The 17,772-nt window shown below is 34.8% G+C and overlaps 1 protein-coding gene across 1 annotated transcript; it reads right to left on the bottom strand.

Annotated features, from left to right (window-relative positions):
- Positions 1 to 13,385: 13,385 nt before the first annotated feature.
- Positions 13,386 to 16,632, bottom strand: LOC138313653 (phosphatidylethanolamine N-methyltransferase-like). Its single transcript, XM_069254006.1, has 4 exons — positions 16,458 to 16,632; positions 15,977 to 16,088; positions 14,529 to 14,603; positions 13,386 to 13,500 (listed from the first exon to the last, which is right to left on the bottom strand). The coding sequence occupies exons 1-4, from the start codon at positions 16,591 to 16,593 to the stop codon at positions 13,440 to 13,442; spliced, it is 384 nt and encodes a 127-aa protein (XP_069110107.1). The 5' UTR covers positions 16,594 to 16,632; the 3' UTR covers positions 13,386 to 13,439.
- Between the last annotated feature and the right edge of the window lie 1,140 nt (positions 16,633 to 17,772).

Raw genomic sequence — 17,772 nt, 5'->3', positions numbered from 1 at the left:
ACTCTACTTATCCACTACCTCGACCACAATTGACAACATCTTTTGTCAAAGAAACGGCGCTGTAGCTTAGATTATGACCGCGTAGTCGTTACCATCATCGACATTCCAGTGGTCACTCTCGCTGTCGTTATATCCACCCTGCCATGGACTACGGTCTGCGGTACCGTTGAGCAGTTAATTTAGTCCTTTGATGTCCACTAGATTTAATAAATCGAATAACAGCACATTATGACTGTTTGTTGTGGCTTTGGAGTTGGGCGTTTATCTCTGTAATCGTCTAAGGAAATTTATGCTGGCCTGTGATTGGTCACTTTATTTTATTCTTGGACTGCCTCCAGTTTTACCATGATATAGTCCAGGGATGGATATTATATAACGACAGTGAAAGTAACCTCTTGAAGTGTTACGCGCCCTGACGTCTACAAATAACGACAAGTGATACCAGAACATACTTATTAAATCATAAATCATTCCATTATTTTCCCAGACATCTTGCTCGACAAAACATGCTCATCTGGTGAGAATTGACAGTGTAGAGATCAACGATTATATTGTTCACCAAATGAGACGTAAAGGTAAGATATTACATACTATATTAGATTTAAGTCAATTATGACAAATCTAATAGACTTAAGATGTTTATGCATACGAGTCCTGCTATAAACGCATAGTACATTAACACACCATCATATTCAGAGGTGAATATAACGAACGGGTTGGTGTGTCTTATAGAAACAGACTATAAATAAACTTCAAAGGAATTTACATGGTTACACTTTCCTTTGAGCTCACTAGATTATTGAAACAGACTATAACTAAGATTTAAAGAATTAACATGGATCAACCTTTCTTTGACATTACCAGACTATTGAAACAGACTATAACTAAAATTAAAAGCATTAACATAAATGCACATTCCTTTGAATTGCCAGACTATTGAAACAGACTATAATTAAAATTCAAAGAATGTGCATAGATACACCTTCCTTTGAACTTACTATACTATTGAAACAGATTATAACTAAAATTCTAAGGATTAACATGGTTACACCTTCCTTTGAACTTACAAGTCTATTGAAACAGACTGTAACTGTAAACTAAAGGATTTCTTATGCACAGTGTATAAACACCTACCTAGAATTGGTGATGATAATGCTGTTCGGCGAATTCGCCAGTTACCCAATTACTTGTATACTTATACTGTATATTTGATTTCATTTGACTGTCTGGTATATATATCAGTGTGACAATTATTACGCGTAACTCTATCCGCGACTAGTGATCGTCATTTATTGACAATACATTTGTGTGTTCAATGATTTGTTGCAGTGCTTATACATCCGCGTGCGTTCCATTTGCGGATTCGAATCAGTTTTACGAAATTGATACGGAGCATTTGGAATTTTCCATGATGGAGGCACCCATATGAAACTTCGAAAGTATTAACTATATTTAAAGATAACAATCAAACAGTTTTGGCATACATTGAAATCAATAATCTGCTGACTCTTTCTTATTTAAACAAAGCAAACATTTTGATGACAAATGGAAAATATCGAGCCCACCATCTTGGATCCAAGTGGTACGCTTTTGAAAACGAACCACTTGTGGTACAGTTCTGCTGGTACGGCGCGTTCTATACAACTGGTACGGCGCGTTCTATACAACTGGTACGGCGCGTTCTATACAACTGGTACGGCGCGTTCTATACAACTGGTACGGCGCGTTCTATACAACTGGTACGGCGCGTTCTATACAACTGGTACGGCGCGTTCTATACAACTGGTACGGCGCGTTCTACACAACTGGTACGGCGCGTTCTACACAACTGGTACGCCGCGTTCTATACAACTGGTACGGCGCGTTCTATACAACTGGTACGGCGCGTTCTATACAACTGGTACGGCGCGTTCTATACAACTGGTACGGCGCGTTCTACGGTAGCAGTGTACAGTTAGACCGAATGGCCATGGGTGAGATTTTTATTAAGCAGAAAGCCCCTGTTTTATTATATGCATGAAAAATTAAAAAATGTATATGTGCTAAAATTGGTGAATTCAATCTAGAGACTTATATGTAGGCTTCACATTTGCATAAAGAAATTCCCCAAAATGGGTTTGAGATTAATGATTTAGAGGGTATCCGAATGTGCGTCTAAGATGGAAAAACTCAATTCTGTAGCAGCAGAAATTGATAGCCGCGGTACGAGGTAAGATTGCTCAAAAGTTTAATAATATACCTAATAGTATGTCGAAATAGGCTCAGTTCCGCTATCACGACAGTGATGCTTGGTTTTAAACTGTATTCTAGAAAACAAGTTCTAGTAGAGGGGGTGTAATTTTGGGTTGAAAATGCCAATTTTTTGCAATTTTTCAAAGAAAAAAAATTGGTTACCATGGTTTTTACAGGCTCACAAAACAACAAAATGCAGACCTCTCCAAAAATGAACTCTGCATGACAATTGCAAATGTTGTGTAGATTAAAAATATATATACTTTTATATAGGTGTTATTTAAGGTTAAAAAGATGTGTGTACATGATTAAAGCCTGCACATTATTTTGCTGAATTTTTCAAATCTACTGTACACTGCTACCTACACAACTGGTACGGCGCGTTCTATACAACTGGTACGGCGCGTTCTATACAACTGGTACGGCGCGTTCTACACAACTGGTACGGCGCGTTCTACACAACTGGTACGGCGCGTTCTATAAAACTGGTACGGCGCGTTCTACACAACTGGTACGGCAGCGCGTTCTATACAACTGGTACGGCGCGTTCTATACAACTGGTACGGCGCGTTCTATACAACTGGTACGGCGCGTTCTACAAAACTGTACAGCGCGTTCTATACAACTGGTAACGGCGCGTTCTACAGGATACAACTGGTACGGCGCATTCTACACAACCTGGTACGGCGCGTTCTATACAACTGGTACGGCGCGTTCTATACAACTGGTACGGCACGTTCTATACAACTGGTACGGCACGTTCCACGCAACTGGTACGGCGCGTTCTATACAACTGGTACGGCGCGTTCTATACAACTGGTACGGCACGTTCCACGCAACTGGTACGAATCAGCAAATGGAACGCATGGGATGTCTTATTTTCACGGGGACGTAAATTCGTTGATTTTAGTCAAAAAAGAATGCCGCGTAAACTAAGCCAGCCCAGCGATATATAATGATTGCAAAGCATTTGATATTTACACCAATTTCCTATCATCCGTCGTATAGATTAATGAAACAAATTCTGCCAATTGATACACTGCCGTTTATCGACCAAATAAATTTTAATGGTGAAATTGATTTTTTTCTTCTTGCCGGATGAATAAACAACTTTTATATTTCATGAACATATTTGGATTTGATATTAAGAGTTATGCGTGGAAAAATAAGTTTTAAGTTTTCCGATGAAAATGCAAATCAAGGCCATGGTCACTCTGAAACTTTATTTCCTAAAATACCATATGAAATATCAGAAACATACATTTGATATACTGTATTTCAGAAACATACATTTAATATACTGTATTTCAGAAATATACATTTAATATACTGTATTTCAGAAACATACATTTAATATACTCTATATCAGAAACATACATTAAATATAATGTATATCAGAAACCTAAATATACATGGTTTGAACTAACTGAATCTCAACTAGTACTTTGTCCTTAGTAACTGGTTTACCGCCTACATGTCTACGCCTATTGCTAGGTTATGAAGCACTGAATAAAGATCTTTCCACGTGATCTGGCACTCTGCTGTCGATATTTATTAGAGTGGCTTCCCTTTGTTGCACTCCGTCAGTACTGACGGAGTATTGACGAAGTGTGTAAAATGAAGTGAAGTAACACAGGTATAGATCAGAATACTTTATCGTACTTGATACGTACAAGGGCTCGAATTCAGTATGCGGCTCTCGACAAGACTCTTTCCTGTTCACCGTTATAATAGTTTTCACCTCGTATTTGTGTCCATAGATATCAGCAGGATATGGCTAGGCGCTAATGATCTGGAAACTGAAGGATTGTTTGTATGGGATGACAATGGAGCACCTGTTAATTACTCCAATTGAGATAAACTTAATCCCAACGACTATAAAGGACAAGACTGTGTTGTCCTTAGAGCGTCCTCGAAAGACTGGAATGACGCGTCGTGTGACGCACTGCACTCATTGTATATATGTCAGGTAAACAAACTACATTGTATACCATTAAAATCGTAAGACACACACACTGTATTCATTGTATATCTATCAGGTAAACAAACTATACCATTAAAATCGTAAGACACACACACTGTATTCATTGTATATATGTCAGGTAAACAAACTATACCATTAAAATCGTAAGACACACACACTGTATTCATTGTATATCTGTCAGGTAAACAAACTATACCATTAAAATCTAAGACACACACACTGTATTCATTGTATATCTGTCAGGTAAACAAACTATACCATTAAAATCGTAAGACACACACACTGTATTCTTTGTATATCTGTCAGGTAAACAAACTATACCATTAAAATCGTAAGACACACACACTATTTTACCAAAGATTATTTCCAGTTAGCATTTATATATGTTTGTAATTACCACATGTATATTAATTCCTATGTGACTAAAACTGAAACCATAACCAATAACCACTAGTTGTAATTATGCTTATAGAGTACAGGTAAGCGTAAAGAGATTTTCTATTTCTAGTATAGATTGACTTTCATGATCAGATGCTTCCATTTTTCTATATGCATTCAAGTATAATTTAATTAAGTTCACGGACACAAAATACATGTTCTGTTGATTTATTGTATTTGCTATTTGAAGGAGTAACAATCTAGTTTAGTGTACGACTCAATATACTTTATAGGGCCTGGTGTATATTTGATTTCCATTATGTAACACTGGACACTCAATTGTGACTGTAATTTATGGATTCATACATAACTGGAATAAAATTCGTTATATGATATGTATAGAGTCCCTGTTGTTATCATTAAGCAGCTTTAAAAACTCTCCTATTACAAAAACGTTAGTCTATTGTAATCATTAAAATGTCAATAAGTAATAAACAATAAGTAATAAACAATAAGTTATAAACTATAAGTAATAAACAATAAATAAACAATCAGAAATAAACAACAGTAATAAACAATAAGTAATAAACAATAAGTTATAAACTAGAAGTAATAAACAATAAATAACCAATCAGGAATAAACAATAGTAATAAACAATAAATAATAAACAATAAGTAATAAACAATAAGTAATAAACTATAAGTAATAAACTATAAGTAATAAACAATAAGTAATAAACTATAAGTAATAAACAATAAGTAATAAACTATAAGTAATAAACAATAAGTAATAAACTATAAGTAATAAACTATAAGTAATAAACAATAAGTAATAAACAATAAGTAATAAACAATAAGTAATAAACTATAAGTAATAAACAATAAGTAATAAACTATAAGTAATAAACAATAAGTAATAAACTATAAGTAATAAACAATAAGTAATAAACTATAAGTAATAAACAATAAGTAATAAACAATAAATAACCAATCAGGAATAAACAATAGTAATAAACAATAAATAATAAACAATAAGTAATAAACTATAAGTAATAAACAATAAGTAATAAACAATAAGTAATAAACAATAAGTAATAAACTATAAGTAATAAACAATAAGTAATAAACAATAAGTAATAAACTATAAGTAATAAACAATAGTAATAAACAATAAATAATAAACAATAAGTAATAAACAATAAGTTATAAACAATAAGATATAAACTATAACTAATAAACAATAAATAAACAATAAATAAACAATAAGTAATAAACAATAAGTAATAAACAATAAGTAATAGACAATAAGTAATAAACTATAAATAAACAATAAGTTATAAACAAGTAATAAACAATAAGTAATAAACAATAAGAAATAAACTATAAGAAATAAACTATAAGTAATAAACAATAAGTTATAAACAATAAGATATAAACTAGAAGTAATAAACAATAAATAACCAATCAGGAATAAACAATAGTAATAAACAATAAGTAATAAACAATAAGAAATAAACTATAAGTAATAAACAATAAGCAATGAACAATAAGTTATAAACAATAAGATATAAACTATAACTAATAAACAATAAATAAACAAGAACTAATAAACAATAAGTAATTAACAATAAGTAATTAACAATAAGTAATAAACTATAAATAAACAATAAGTTATAAACAAGTTATAAACAATAAGTAATAAACAATAAGTAATAAGCTATAAGTAATAAACTATAAATAATAAACAATAAATAAACAAGAACTAATAAACAAGAACTAATAAACAAGAATTAATGAAACGCGTTATATTTGGTGGTCTATGATCCACAAGAGAAGACATGGGATCTGACATAGACCACTAGTGGTAAATGGGAGCGAGCATTACCTTCATACAGTTAAACTTGCACCGGACACATCTGTATATAGGATACTTGTTTAGACAATTTAATAAATAATTGACCTCTGGGTAAAAAGTTGTTGCAATGATAGACATATCTTCCCCAAAGTGGTGCAGGCGAATAAGCATTCCTTCTAGAACACTACATCAACTAGTTCTACACGGATTATGATGTATTAAATGACCGTTTTATGGTAGTATTTCTCCCATTTTCTCCATTATCCGCACACAGTTGTTATTAAGTATACACTGTATGATCAATTATCTAGAGAACGAATGTTGTATACTACATATATGATTGAGTACGATAATGCAAAATTATCATTGAAATAAATGGTAAGGCAGTGATAACAAAAAAAATGGCGGTTTGTGTAGATTTTGCTACGTTTTGAACATTGTGCTGTTTTATCTTTGTTTATATAGATCCGTCAGACGCACTATAACTATAGAACTACCGGGAAAACGACTGAGGAAGGTAATTATACAGACCATCACCCCCCCCCCCCCACCCCACACACACACACACACAAAATCCAACAAAAATCAAAAACAACAAAACTAAACAAAAACAAAAACAATCCACACAAACTATGGTTTAATAAATGCTTACGATTCAGAATCAAAATTACCCAATTGTATTTCATCTTCATTAACTTCTCGGATACTTGTAAGATTTAAAAACATAATCGTTGTTAAAAAACGGTAGACTTTCATTTTGTCCGATTTTGTGTTTAATTTTCACGACAGATCAACAGCAGCCCTGATGACATTTGGCGGTACGACAGGACGTTCGGTGCTTTGAAGATTGAGTTTACAACACACCGTCGGTTGCTGACGACGAAACTAACAATAGCTTACAGATGTTGAGGCAAACTACGGATACAGTGGAACATTCAATAACCACAACAAGCTCAAATCTGGGATGACCAAACCTCTAGCATTCTGAGACAAGCTGAAGCTAGAGACACAGCGAGGATGACATGGGAGTTGCCGCTGCTGCAGTTATGTTAATGACCCACACCAAACTTACAACACAGCGATAAACAACAGATCTTTAACAAACTCAAAACAGGAACTTTCGGTTGTAAAATGCCATCACGTCAGCCAGTCGACGTAAAACTGATCAATGTGTAACGACTCACAGACCCAGTAGTGTGGCTATGGGAGGACTCGGCTGTCTTCTACTTGCTGTCGTTCATCGGAACTGATTGTGGTTTTCCTGATATGATACAACTTGGTTCATTTTCCTGTTCAAGTTAGCCGACCGATAACACTTATTTCGAGTATCAATATTTCGAGTTTCATGTGACAGACCTGCAAATATTTCCTTTGAAGACTACAGAGAGAGCGACGCCCAACATCATGTCACACTGTAAAACGGTTCTTTTAATGAACATCAAACGACTAAATTATCCGTTTTTTTGTTCTGTTGGCTCAAGATTTACTATAGGATAGTCCAGGGCCCCAGTCTCATGAAAATTCCTTAAATTTTAAGGAATTCCTTAACTTAAATTTCCCCATAGAAAAGCATTACAAAAACTTAAGGAAAAATAGTTAGGGAGTCTTCCTTAAAATCTGTAATGCTTTCCTATGGAGAATTTTTAAGTTAATGAAGTCCTTAAATTTAAGGAATTTTCATGAGACTGGGCCCAGGGGTGTCGATATCGTAAGTGATCGGAACCCTCTAGAGTATTGATGATGATGTTGAGTACTGTAGCACAAACAGAGGTTAGACTTCGTGGCGCTATCTCATCAAAGGATTGACCACGCTCACTGTGCACACACTGGTGACCGTAATATACATTTATATTCGGTTTTCGCTGATTTTGATGGTTTAAGATGAAGTTTAAAGTTTTCCATTGCTCTTCGAAGGAAGAGTTTAACCTGCTGTATCATTTGAACAAACTTGATTCTATATATCCAGTTATATTCGGTGAGTACAGCATAAAAGCTGGAAAATTGCCCAAAAATGCAACTGACATTTCCAAAACCCCAAATAAAATCATCACCATTATAGGAAATTGTATACTTAGGAAAGTTGTGAATGATTGTCTGACATCAGGTGGATTACATTCTCTGTGTGCAGATGAGGTCAGATATATTAGTAACAAGGAACAACTAGCAGTTACAATCAAATGTGTACACGAAATAAGAGAGACCTCCTTTCCTTTAAATGTCAGTGAGGGAACAACTGGAGATAATCTGTCACACGAACTATTAAATCTAACTGACCAGGTTGGACTAGAACGGAACAAAATGCGACGCCATGTTATGATTGAGCTGGCAACATGACCAGAAAACCAAAAAGTGAGTTGGACCGCTCATTAACTATATCACTGTATTGTACAGGCCTGTACCATCCCAGCTGCTACTAACAATATATTGTTCCACAAGTTTTAGTTTCCAGATGATAAGTTTGGAATACATCAACGGGAATTTGTTCAAATTGGTCAAACTGGTCGCCAGTTCCAATGTTCCAGCATAGTCCCCAGAAACATTACTATAGAAAACCTATCAGCATTCCAGAGCTCAGTCATCTTGTGGATGAACATTGATATCAGTGCCTTCTTTGGTAACGGTCTGTGTTCTTTATAAGGACAATGGAGGCTGAGATGCTACAGTGGAAAATATTTCGGAAAGAAAAGCCAGAAAAATCTCCATCCTTTCTGGTGACAAGTTGTGATTGTGAGAGAAGCATTAGTTGTCTGCGACTTCTTTGAACAATAGATTTAGTGTTCTGATGTTTATCTATAGGACAGGGAATGTAAGGGTTACAGACATTGTTACAGAATTTGAGCCAGGAAACACCCAAGGAGGATGCAGGTTCAAAATATTCTGTTTGAGGAATAAATACCGCAGTGTAAATCTGTCATCAGAGACACTTCATAATGTGCTGTACACTTAACATCATATCATCAATTTCAAGACATTCTGGAGTAGTAACAATAAGCGATGTGATCATGTTATTAAGTTTTTTTATTTTAATAATATGAAAATAGTAGTTATTAAATGTGATAATAGTTTCACATCAACCTTATGGTTTGTAGTATGTTGGTAATGTACACTATTTGTAAATTGCTGTAAGTCTTTGATTTACCTCAATAGTATACAGTTGTTTCATGTCTTTTTAGTCAACAGTCAAAAACTCTTTCCCCTTGGTGTTGAGACCAATCCTATAAACTGTTTCCCTCTGCCTCTGACCTTGGGAAACAGTTCACCGGGTTGATCCAAATACCTCGGGAAAAGAGTTTTGATTATTGACTGAAAAGGTATGAAGCAACTGTATGATGTGATGATGGTGTTGTTTCAATATTTTTAGTAGATTGTTAATGTATAAAAGTATAACGCTAAGTCATATGTTTTACTACAGTAGTAGCTAATGTGATGATGGTGTTGGTTTAATATTTTTAGTAGATTGTTAATGTATAAAGGTATAAACGTATGTTTACTACAGTAGTGCTAATGGATGATGGTGTTGGTTTAATATTGTGGTAGTAGATTGTTAGTATTTAAGATGTTTACTGCAGTAGTATTAATCAGTGTTTCGTTTAGTATTTAAGTGACCGTTGTCCGTTGTCGTCGCAGTGCGCAAAACTTTTCGCATTTTGAATTATTGTTTATTTATTTGACTCCTATTAACAGCCATGGTTATGTAAGGACGGCCTCCGCATGCATGCGTTGTGTTAGTGTGTATGTAAAGTACAAATATATTGCGAGATGCGTGTTTTGTGAGACTGCGGTATGTTTGTGTTGTCTCCTTGCATAGTGGAACTGTTGCCCTTTTTATAGTGCTAACGTGACGCTACCCGAATTGGAACGCTTCCAAAAATGGAACACTTTCAAAACATGTGATACAGAATTTTCAGATTAAAATCTAAACTTACAAAAACAATTCTGAACAGAAATTAATGTGCTGCATAGTAACTGAGATAATTTTTATAATATCTTGCCTATACCTTGGTGGAACAACTATTTGATTGACAACCTTCCAGTCCTCTTCGGCAGACACATCAGGGGGGCGCCACTTGCGTATCAACGTTATACTGACAACGGGCGATAAAATCGTCCGTCTCCCTTAATGCTGAACGCTAAACAAGAGCAGAAACTACCAATTTAATGAACTTTGGTGTGATCGGCCAGGGGACAGAACCCAGATCTAGAGACTACCTCACTGAGGCGAGCATTCAACAAAAGGTTTTTGTTTGTTTGATTTAACAGCTAGGGCCATGTTATCAAGGACGGCCTCTTATGTATACGATGTATAGCAAGTGAAAGGTGTGTGTTTTGGGAGACTGCGGTATGTTCGTGTTGTGTCATCTTGTATAGTGGAACTATTACCCTTTTTATAGTGCTATATCACTGACAAATGCCGCCGACGACACCAAGCAATTTATCACGCTCGTCCATGTGAGGTCATCCTCGATACTCCAGGGGTTCCGATCACATACGATCTCTACACCCCTGGACTATCTCATAGTAAAACTGAAGGCAGTTCAGAAGAAAAATATCTGACCAATCACAGGCCTGCAAAGATTTCCTTTGAAGACTACAGAGAGAGCGACGCCCAACTTCAAAGCCACACAGTCAACCACAGTGTGCCGTTATTACGGTTCTTTTGATGTACATCAAAGGACTAAATTACCTGTTCTTTCCAGTTGCCTCCAGTTTTACGATGAGAAAGTCCAGGGGTGTAGAGATCGTATGTGATCGGAACCCCTGGAGTATCGAGGATGATGTGAGGTTTGCTCTGGGTTCTATCCCCCCTGGTTGTAGAAGAGAAAAGATAAGGTCCTAAATGTAGTCGCCTTTTATGATGATGTATCAGCAGGTACAATTCTAACACCCTACCTGCAGTTCTACCAGAGCGGTTTGGCTGAAACATGCCTGAAATATTCCTGAAATTGTTCCGAGCAAGTGTTATTTTTCGAGTCGATCGCATATACAAGATGGCCGCCGCAGCCGCCATCTGCAAAACACATTTTGATCTACTTGTGCGATTTTTAATTTTTGGCCTGTAACTTGCTTGATTTTCGGGCCTATCCGATAATATCCATGATTGCCGCCATCTTGAAAAACAAAATTTGAACTTCTTCTCAAGTTCTACTGCTTCGATTCAAGATAATCCTGGCATAGTCCCGAACAAGTGTTGTTAATTTTCGGGTTGATACGAAATTCAAGATGCCCGCCACAGCCGTACTCTTAAAAACAAATTTTGAACTTTTTTCTTAAGTACCACAAGTGGGATTTGGTTTGAAACATGTCCAAAAAATTATCCTGACATTTTCTTTACAAAGTGTTTCTGGTTGATTCCAATTCGAAGATTAATTTCCTATACGACTATTGCCAAGAGTCAGATGACCGTTATATCCCTTGATTGGGCCACTTTTTAATATGAACAACTGGGTTGTTTTTTTTTTTAATTATAAGATGGAGGACTCAAATAATTAATTAGAATATCATTAATTTAATATGTAGTTTAAAAGTCTTTCGCAATTCCAGTCTTGTAAGTTGTGATAATTGTTGTTTTTTAAATAACAATTGATTTTTACATGCATGACGTCAGGATATTAATTTGTATGTTGATAGAGGTTTCTTGTCAATATAGTTTAATAAAGCACTAAGTGTGTCCTTGGCTACTTTACTTCACTAAGTTATATACTGCCAATGCCATTGAGATTTCATTTTGATAGAAGGAATTTTTTTATCTTATATTTTTCAAAAATATGATATACAGTGTTCATGTAAAATTGTAAAAATGAATAAATATCTCTCAAACATTTTTTGTCACTTTTTACAAGCAGTATAAAGACATTATGCTGAGAATTATTAGCATAATTATCAATAGTATCAAATGTTAAAAAAATCAAATCGAGAATTTTTTTCTCAGATTGTGCCCCTCCTGCACATCTGGATCTGCCACTGTTCATGTGGGCTATTTTTTCCACTTCCTGGGCCATTGCCTTGGTCGCCAAATTTTGATCCATGGAATATTAAGAATCAGTTGAAATACATACATACATGTGTACTTCAAGCCAAATCGTTTTGATTTGCTAAAATTGAATTTTCTTGAAAAATCAAGAACATTTTTGACCGCGAAATGGTAGCTTTTATCCCAGCATGCTTCAGATGCAATATCATCTGGGTCTTAGTGCTTCTTGGATTTTAAGAAATTTAAACATAGCGAAAAAAATTGACAATGAACAATTAAAAAAAAAAGTATCAACTTGTACCTTTTTTTTTACACCGAATGCTGCGAAAGAATTAATACAACTTATGCAAATCAAATTCGATGGGTATTAAAGTGTGAGGAAACCGGAGTAACCCGGAGAGAAACCCACATGATCAGGCAGATGACCCCTAACCTTTTCACATCCATGCTGGGTATCAAACCCCGGTCAGCTTGGTGAGAGCCGAACGACTTAAAGATGCTCCACCGCCGACAGGCCATAAATGATACTCATCATTTGAACCAAAATTGGTGTTTGATCGTGTATATATGTCTAATAAACACAAAAAATAATAAAAAATAACTATATTTGTTTTTGGTGCATGAGCATCAGAACTTCAATTCTATATATAACATAGTGCCACGGAAATTTTTTCGGGATGCAATTAATTATTTCTGATATTTTTATCTTGAAGTAAAATTAGAAGCTCAAACTTTCCAATGGTGATAATGGTGTAAAGTAAGTAACTTTTGTAACTGAAGAAAAAATACCAAAGGTCGTCTGATCCTGTTTTTGATAGTGAAAAAAATACCATTTGTCAGCAGTGGAGCATCTTTAATCACTACACCACCTCATCACCCTAAGATGGACAGACAGACAATAGACAATGGACAATTCTAATGAATTTTTATTTGAAAAAATAAATATATCACAACACTGAGTGAATGTAATATGGGACTAAGTGATTTTTAAGTCACATTGGAATTAATAATTAAGAGTTCTAGACAGGAGTGATCATGGTATTCTTTCTTCTTTGACTGTAGATATATGCTGTGAAAGGCCTGTAATTCAACAAAATCAAATATTAACATCATTTTTTTTTCTTTGAACAAAGAATTCTTTGCAATATTTAATTAGTTACTCAACAAACTTGATTTCTAAGAATAATTTTTTTTACAAGTAATTTGGACAATATCCATTTCAGAACAAGTCTGTGGACCAGTGCAAATCTTTGGTGGTTTTATAGGCTCCCAATCTTCTTGAGAATTCATCAAGTATTTTGTCTATTTAACTCAATTTGTACACCAATCTGATTAAAATACAGATCCTTAATAGCATTACGTTAGATAAGAGGATCTGAGAAAATCCCATTAGGGGTCATGTCCAGGTGACCTTTGAAAATAGCCAATCAAATTGCTACTTGCAAAATTTTGACAGTGAATTTCAGGGGACGAAATAGTTAGAGAAACTGTCAGAATTATTGGTTTACGTAGTCATCTTGCCAAGGAGCACAACAAAGCTAATTGTATATGTACACTGGGACAAAATATCCGTTTTCAATTGATGTAGCAAGGTGTAGAAAATGGATTGGGTATGAATACCACCTGGTATAAAGGTTTATCTGGACGTGACCCCCTATGGGATATTATCAGATCCTATATTTAACGGAGAGGTTATAAGGATCTGTATTTTAAGTACACTGTAATGAATGAATCACCCTCCCCTATGTACTTTGAAAAGGTAGTTGTCTTGACCCGCTAAGGCTGACTGTTACTGATTCAAAATTAGACTGAAAGTCAATCTTTATTAGTGAAGATAAACTTCCATGTGAATTTTCTTCAGATTACTTTAACATGATCATTTACATTTCTGTATTAGACCCAATAAGTGACCAGGCTTAAAATTAAAAAAAAGGAAGGGGTACTTAATAGAACTTAATTTCATGACATAGCTGCACAAATAAATCAATTCGCACAAGAAATCAAATATTCAGTCTGCATTTTATTTGTGGTAAGTGATATTGAGGCTTCAAAAAGAGGGATAACACTTATCGGGTCGACTGTGAGAATTAATTTAGCCTGTTACTTACCCTTCATACATTAAGGCAACTTTGTAAACTATGGCTACTAACACCGTCACCACTACACCTGTCTGGCTGGCTTTTCTGTGAATAAAAACAATTTCAATTAAAATATGGTGTGTAAATATGATGCTTAAATACAAATTTTTCAAGTATTGACAAATTTCGTACTATTTTTTACAGTATACCAAACAGTATATATATTGTAAGGTTCCTGATCATTTTCACACAATTTGACCACAAAATGACCATTCCAGATTTTAACTTTTTCTCAACAATACCATTGTTTCAATATATACTGATTACATTGTGATATTCTCGTTTCGATATATCAATACTGAACATTTATATCAATGACAGCTTTAGTTGTATTAGTTCCTACATAGTAATCTATTTAAGGAATGATTTTTAATTTTTGTTGTTTACTGGTGTGTAAAATCCATTTTTTGTAAAGATATTTTAAATGACGCGCATCAGCGCGTCATGTTGAAATATCTGTACAAAAAATGCAGTTTACACACCAGTAAACAACAAAAAATTAAAAACATTCCTTATATTTACATTTCGACTGACCATTTCATTTATATTTAGTGTTCCGGTGAAATAAACCTTCATTTTTCAACGTAATACGATTGATGGAACAGCTGAGTAATTGATGGAACCACGAAACAGCTGACTCCAATTTGGCGGGAAAATGTGTCAAGTTCTGAGAGTAAATAAAATATAGTTCCAGAATAATCTTATCGTTTTTAATCCATTTATTTCATATGTTTTCATTTTTTTTTATTTTTTAATATTAACACAATGCTTTCCATTGCATTCAAACTGATGTTGATATGGAACCTTTGTCATTGCATATATTTTGGCCTAACCGGATGCGCATTCACATAAGGGCAGAAGTCAGTGTTTCCGTTTGTGTTTTTGTGCAGCAGCCCTTCTGCGTTTACGCAAGTGTAAACGATTGCCCGGTTAGTTAGGTTATATAGGAAAGTGAAAACGGAAATGTAAATATTAAGCATTAAACGTCTTTCAGTTGGCATTCATTGCCAATATGAAAGCCAACTGGACAGAGGGCAAATTCCATGAAGCGCGCTATATAGTAACAATTCTATGTTGAAATACCATGGGATTTTGCATCTATAAAGAATTAATCATTCGTTATTGTCAAAGATATGGAACAGCTATGTGAACAGCCATTTTCCGTGATCGCTGGCACAATGATAATGATGTCATGATAAGCAATTGATGTTCATAGTCTATATGACTGTCAACTGCGCTTGGTATTAGCTTACATAGTGGAAGTGCAATGGAAATATAAATATATAACCATGAGCCCTCAAACTCATCAAGTACAAGAAAAAACAGCATTGTCCAGTTTAAACATTTATGAAATAAAACCAACAACCAAATATATCAAATATAAAAAAAGAAAAAGAGGGGACTAGGATTATACTTACACCAGAGCTGCCCCTAGAAAATTTAGAGTTGATCCCACATACATTGGATTTTCTAACACGTTGAAGGGGAAACCTGTGACTCTCTCGTTCATCTTTATCCCAAAATAATCACCTGGATCAGAAGACATGCAAGAAACATTGAAAAAAAAGTCTACATCTAAATATTTATTGATGATGCTTATGCATGTGATGTTTTTGTATTCGGCTCTCTAAAGTAAATATCTGAGGTAATATTATATAATGTAACTATTCTGATTTATGTAGATTGCCAACGTCCAGTGAAGATAACTCAATATGGTACAGTATCTGTCTAGTGTACTAACCTTAATTAAAAAGTACAGGCTCCATTGGCCTTATATTGCGTTAAGGCATTAATAAGGACTTTCATCAAAAAATTTAAAAAGATCACTTGCATGGTGCTTTGGAAAGTCCTTAATCCCTACAAATCTGTAAGCCTATTCAGGATTAGCACTCAACATACCAAGGAATGTTCCGTAGAAGCCAAGGCTATAAAAACTAGAGAATACAAGAGTTGCTCCGATCCAAATGGAGGCGTATCCCGACCAGAGAATCCAGTTCTCATACAGAGCAGGCCATTTAGGCTGACTGTCAAGCATCAACTTAAACCTGAAATAGAGACAATTATATTATCACTAGAGATAAAGGGAGACAACTGTTAGGTTTATAGATTAACATCCAGTATTAAAGACAAAGAATCACTACTTACTATAAAGGGAGACAACTGTAAGCTATATAGACTTACATCCAGTAAGAGTTAGACAAAGACTCACTACAAGGGAGACAACTGTAAGCTATATAGACTTACATCCAGTAAGACCAAGACTCACTACAAAGAGAGACAACTGTTAGCTTTATAGATTTACATCCAGTTAGACCAAGACTCACTATAAAGGAAGACAACTGTTAGCTTTATAGATTTACATCCAGGGAGACACTTTAAAGGGAGACAACTATTAGCTTTATAGATTTACATCCAGTAAGACCAAGACTCACTTTAAAGGGAGACAACTGTTAGCTTTATAGACTTACATCCAGTGAGACCAAGACTCACTTTAAAGGGAGACAACTGTTAGCTTTATAGACTTACATCCAGTGAGACCAAGACTCACAATAAATGGAGACAACTGTTATGTTTAATTTATAGACTTACATCCAGTAAAACGAGACTCACTATAAAGGGAGACAACTGTAATCTGTTTAGGTTTACATCCTGTAACACCAAGACTCACTATAAAGGGAGAACAACTATTAGCTTTATAGACTTTACATCAAGTATGAAAAAACTCAATATAAAGGGAGACAACTGTAAGGTTTGTAGACTTATATCCAGTAAGACCAAGACTCACTATAAAGGGAGGCAATTGCTGGCTTTACAGAATTTCATCCAGTGAGACCAAGACACTGTATTAAGGGAGACAACTGTTAGGTTTATACATTTACTTATAGTTAGACCAGGACTCACTATAAATGGAGGCAATTGTTGGCTTTATGGATTTACATCCAGTGAGACCAAGACACCCTATTAAGGGAGACAACTGTTAGGTTTATAGATTTACAACCAGTAAGACCAAGACTTACTTTAAAGGGAGGCAACTGTTAGGTTTATAGATTTACATCCAGTAAGACCAAGCGGACTCACTACAAAGGGAGACAACTGTTAGGTTTTATAGATTTTCATCCATTAAGACCAAGACTGTACTTTAAAGGGAGACAACTGATTAGGTTGTATAGATTTAAACATCCAGTAAGACCAAGACTCAATATAAAGGGACGAC

Source organism: Argopecten irradians, unplaced genomic scaffold (genome assembly GCF_041381155.1).
Source record: "Argopecten irradians isolate NY unplaced genomic scaffold, Ai_NY scaffold_0817, whole genome shotgun sequence".
Taxonomy (NCBI): Eukaryota; Metazoa; Mollusca; class Bivalvia; order Pectinida; family Pectinidae; genus Argopecten; species Argopecten irradians.
The sequence above is the reverse complement of the archived record's forward strand: the minus strand, read 5'-3'. Positions and strand labels throughout refer to the sequence as shown.

Bases quoted from the DNA above. Each gene is read 5' to 3' on its own strand.
- LOC138313653 (XM_069254006.1), bottom strand. From the start codon at position 16,593: ATGCTTGACAGTCAGCCTAAATGGCCTGCTCTGTATGAGAACTGGATT. The intron at 14,604-15,976 runs GTAAGTATAATC...TTTTATTCACAG, and splicing joins TTTCTAGGGGCAGCTCTGGT to AAAAGCCAGCCAGACAGGTG. The intron at 13,501-14,528 runs GTAAGTAACAGG...GTTGAATTACAG, and splicing joins GTTGCCTTAATGTATGAAGG to GCCTTTCACAGCATATATCT.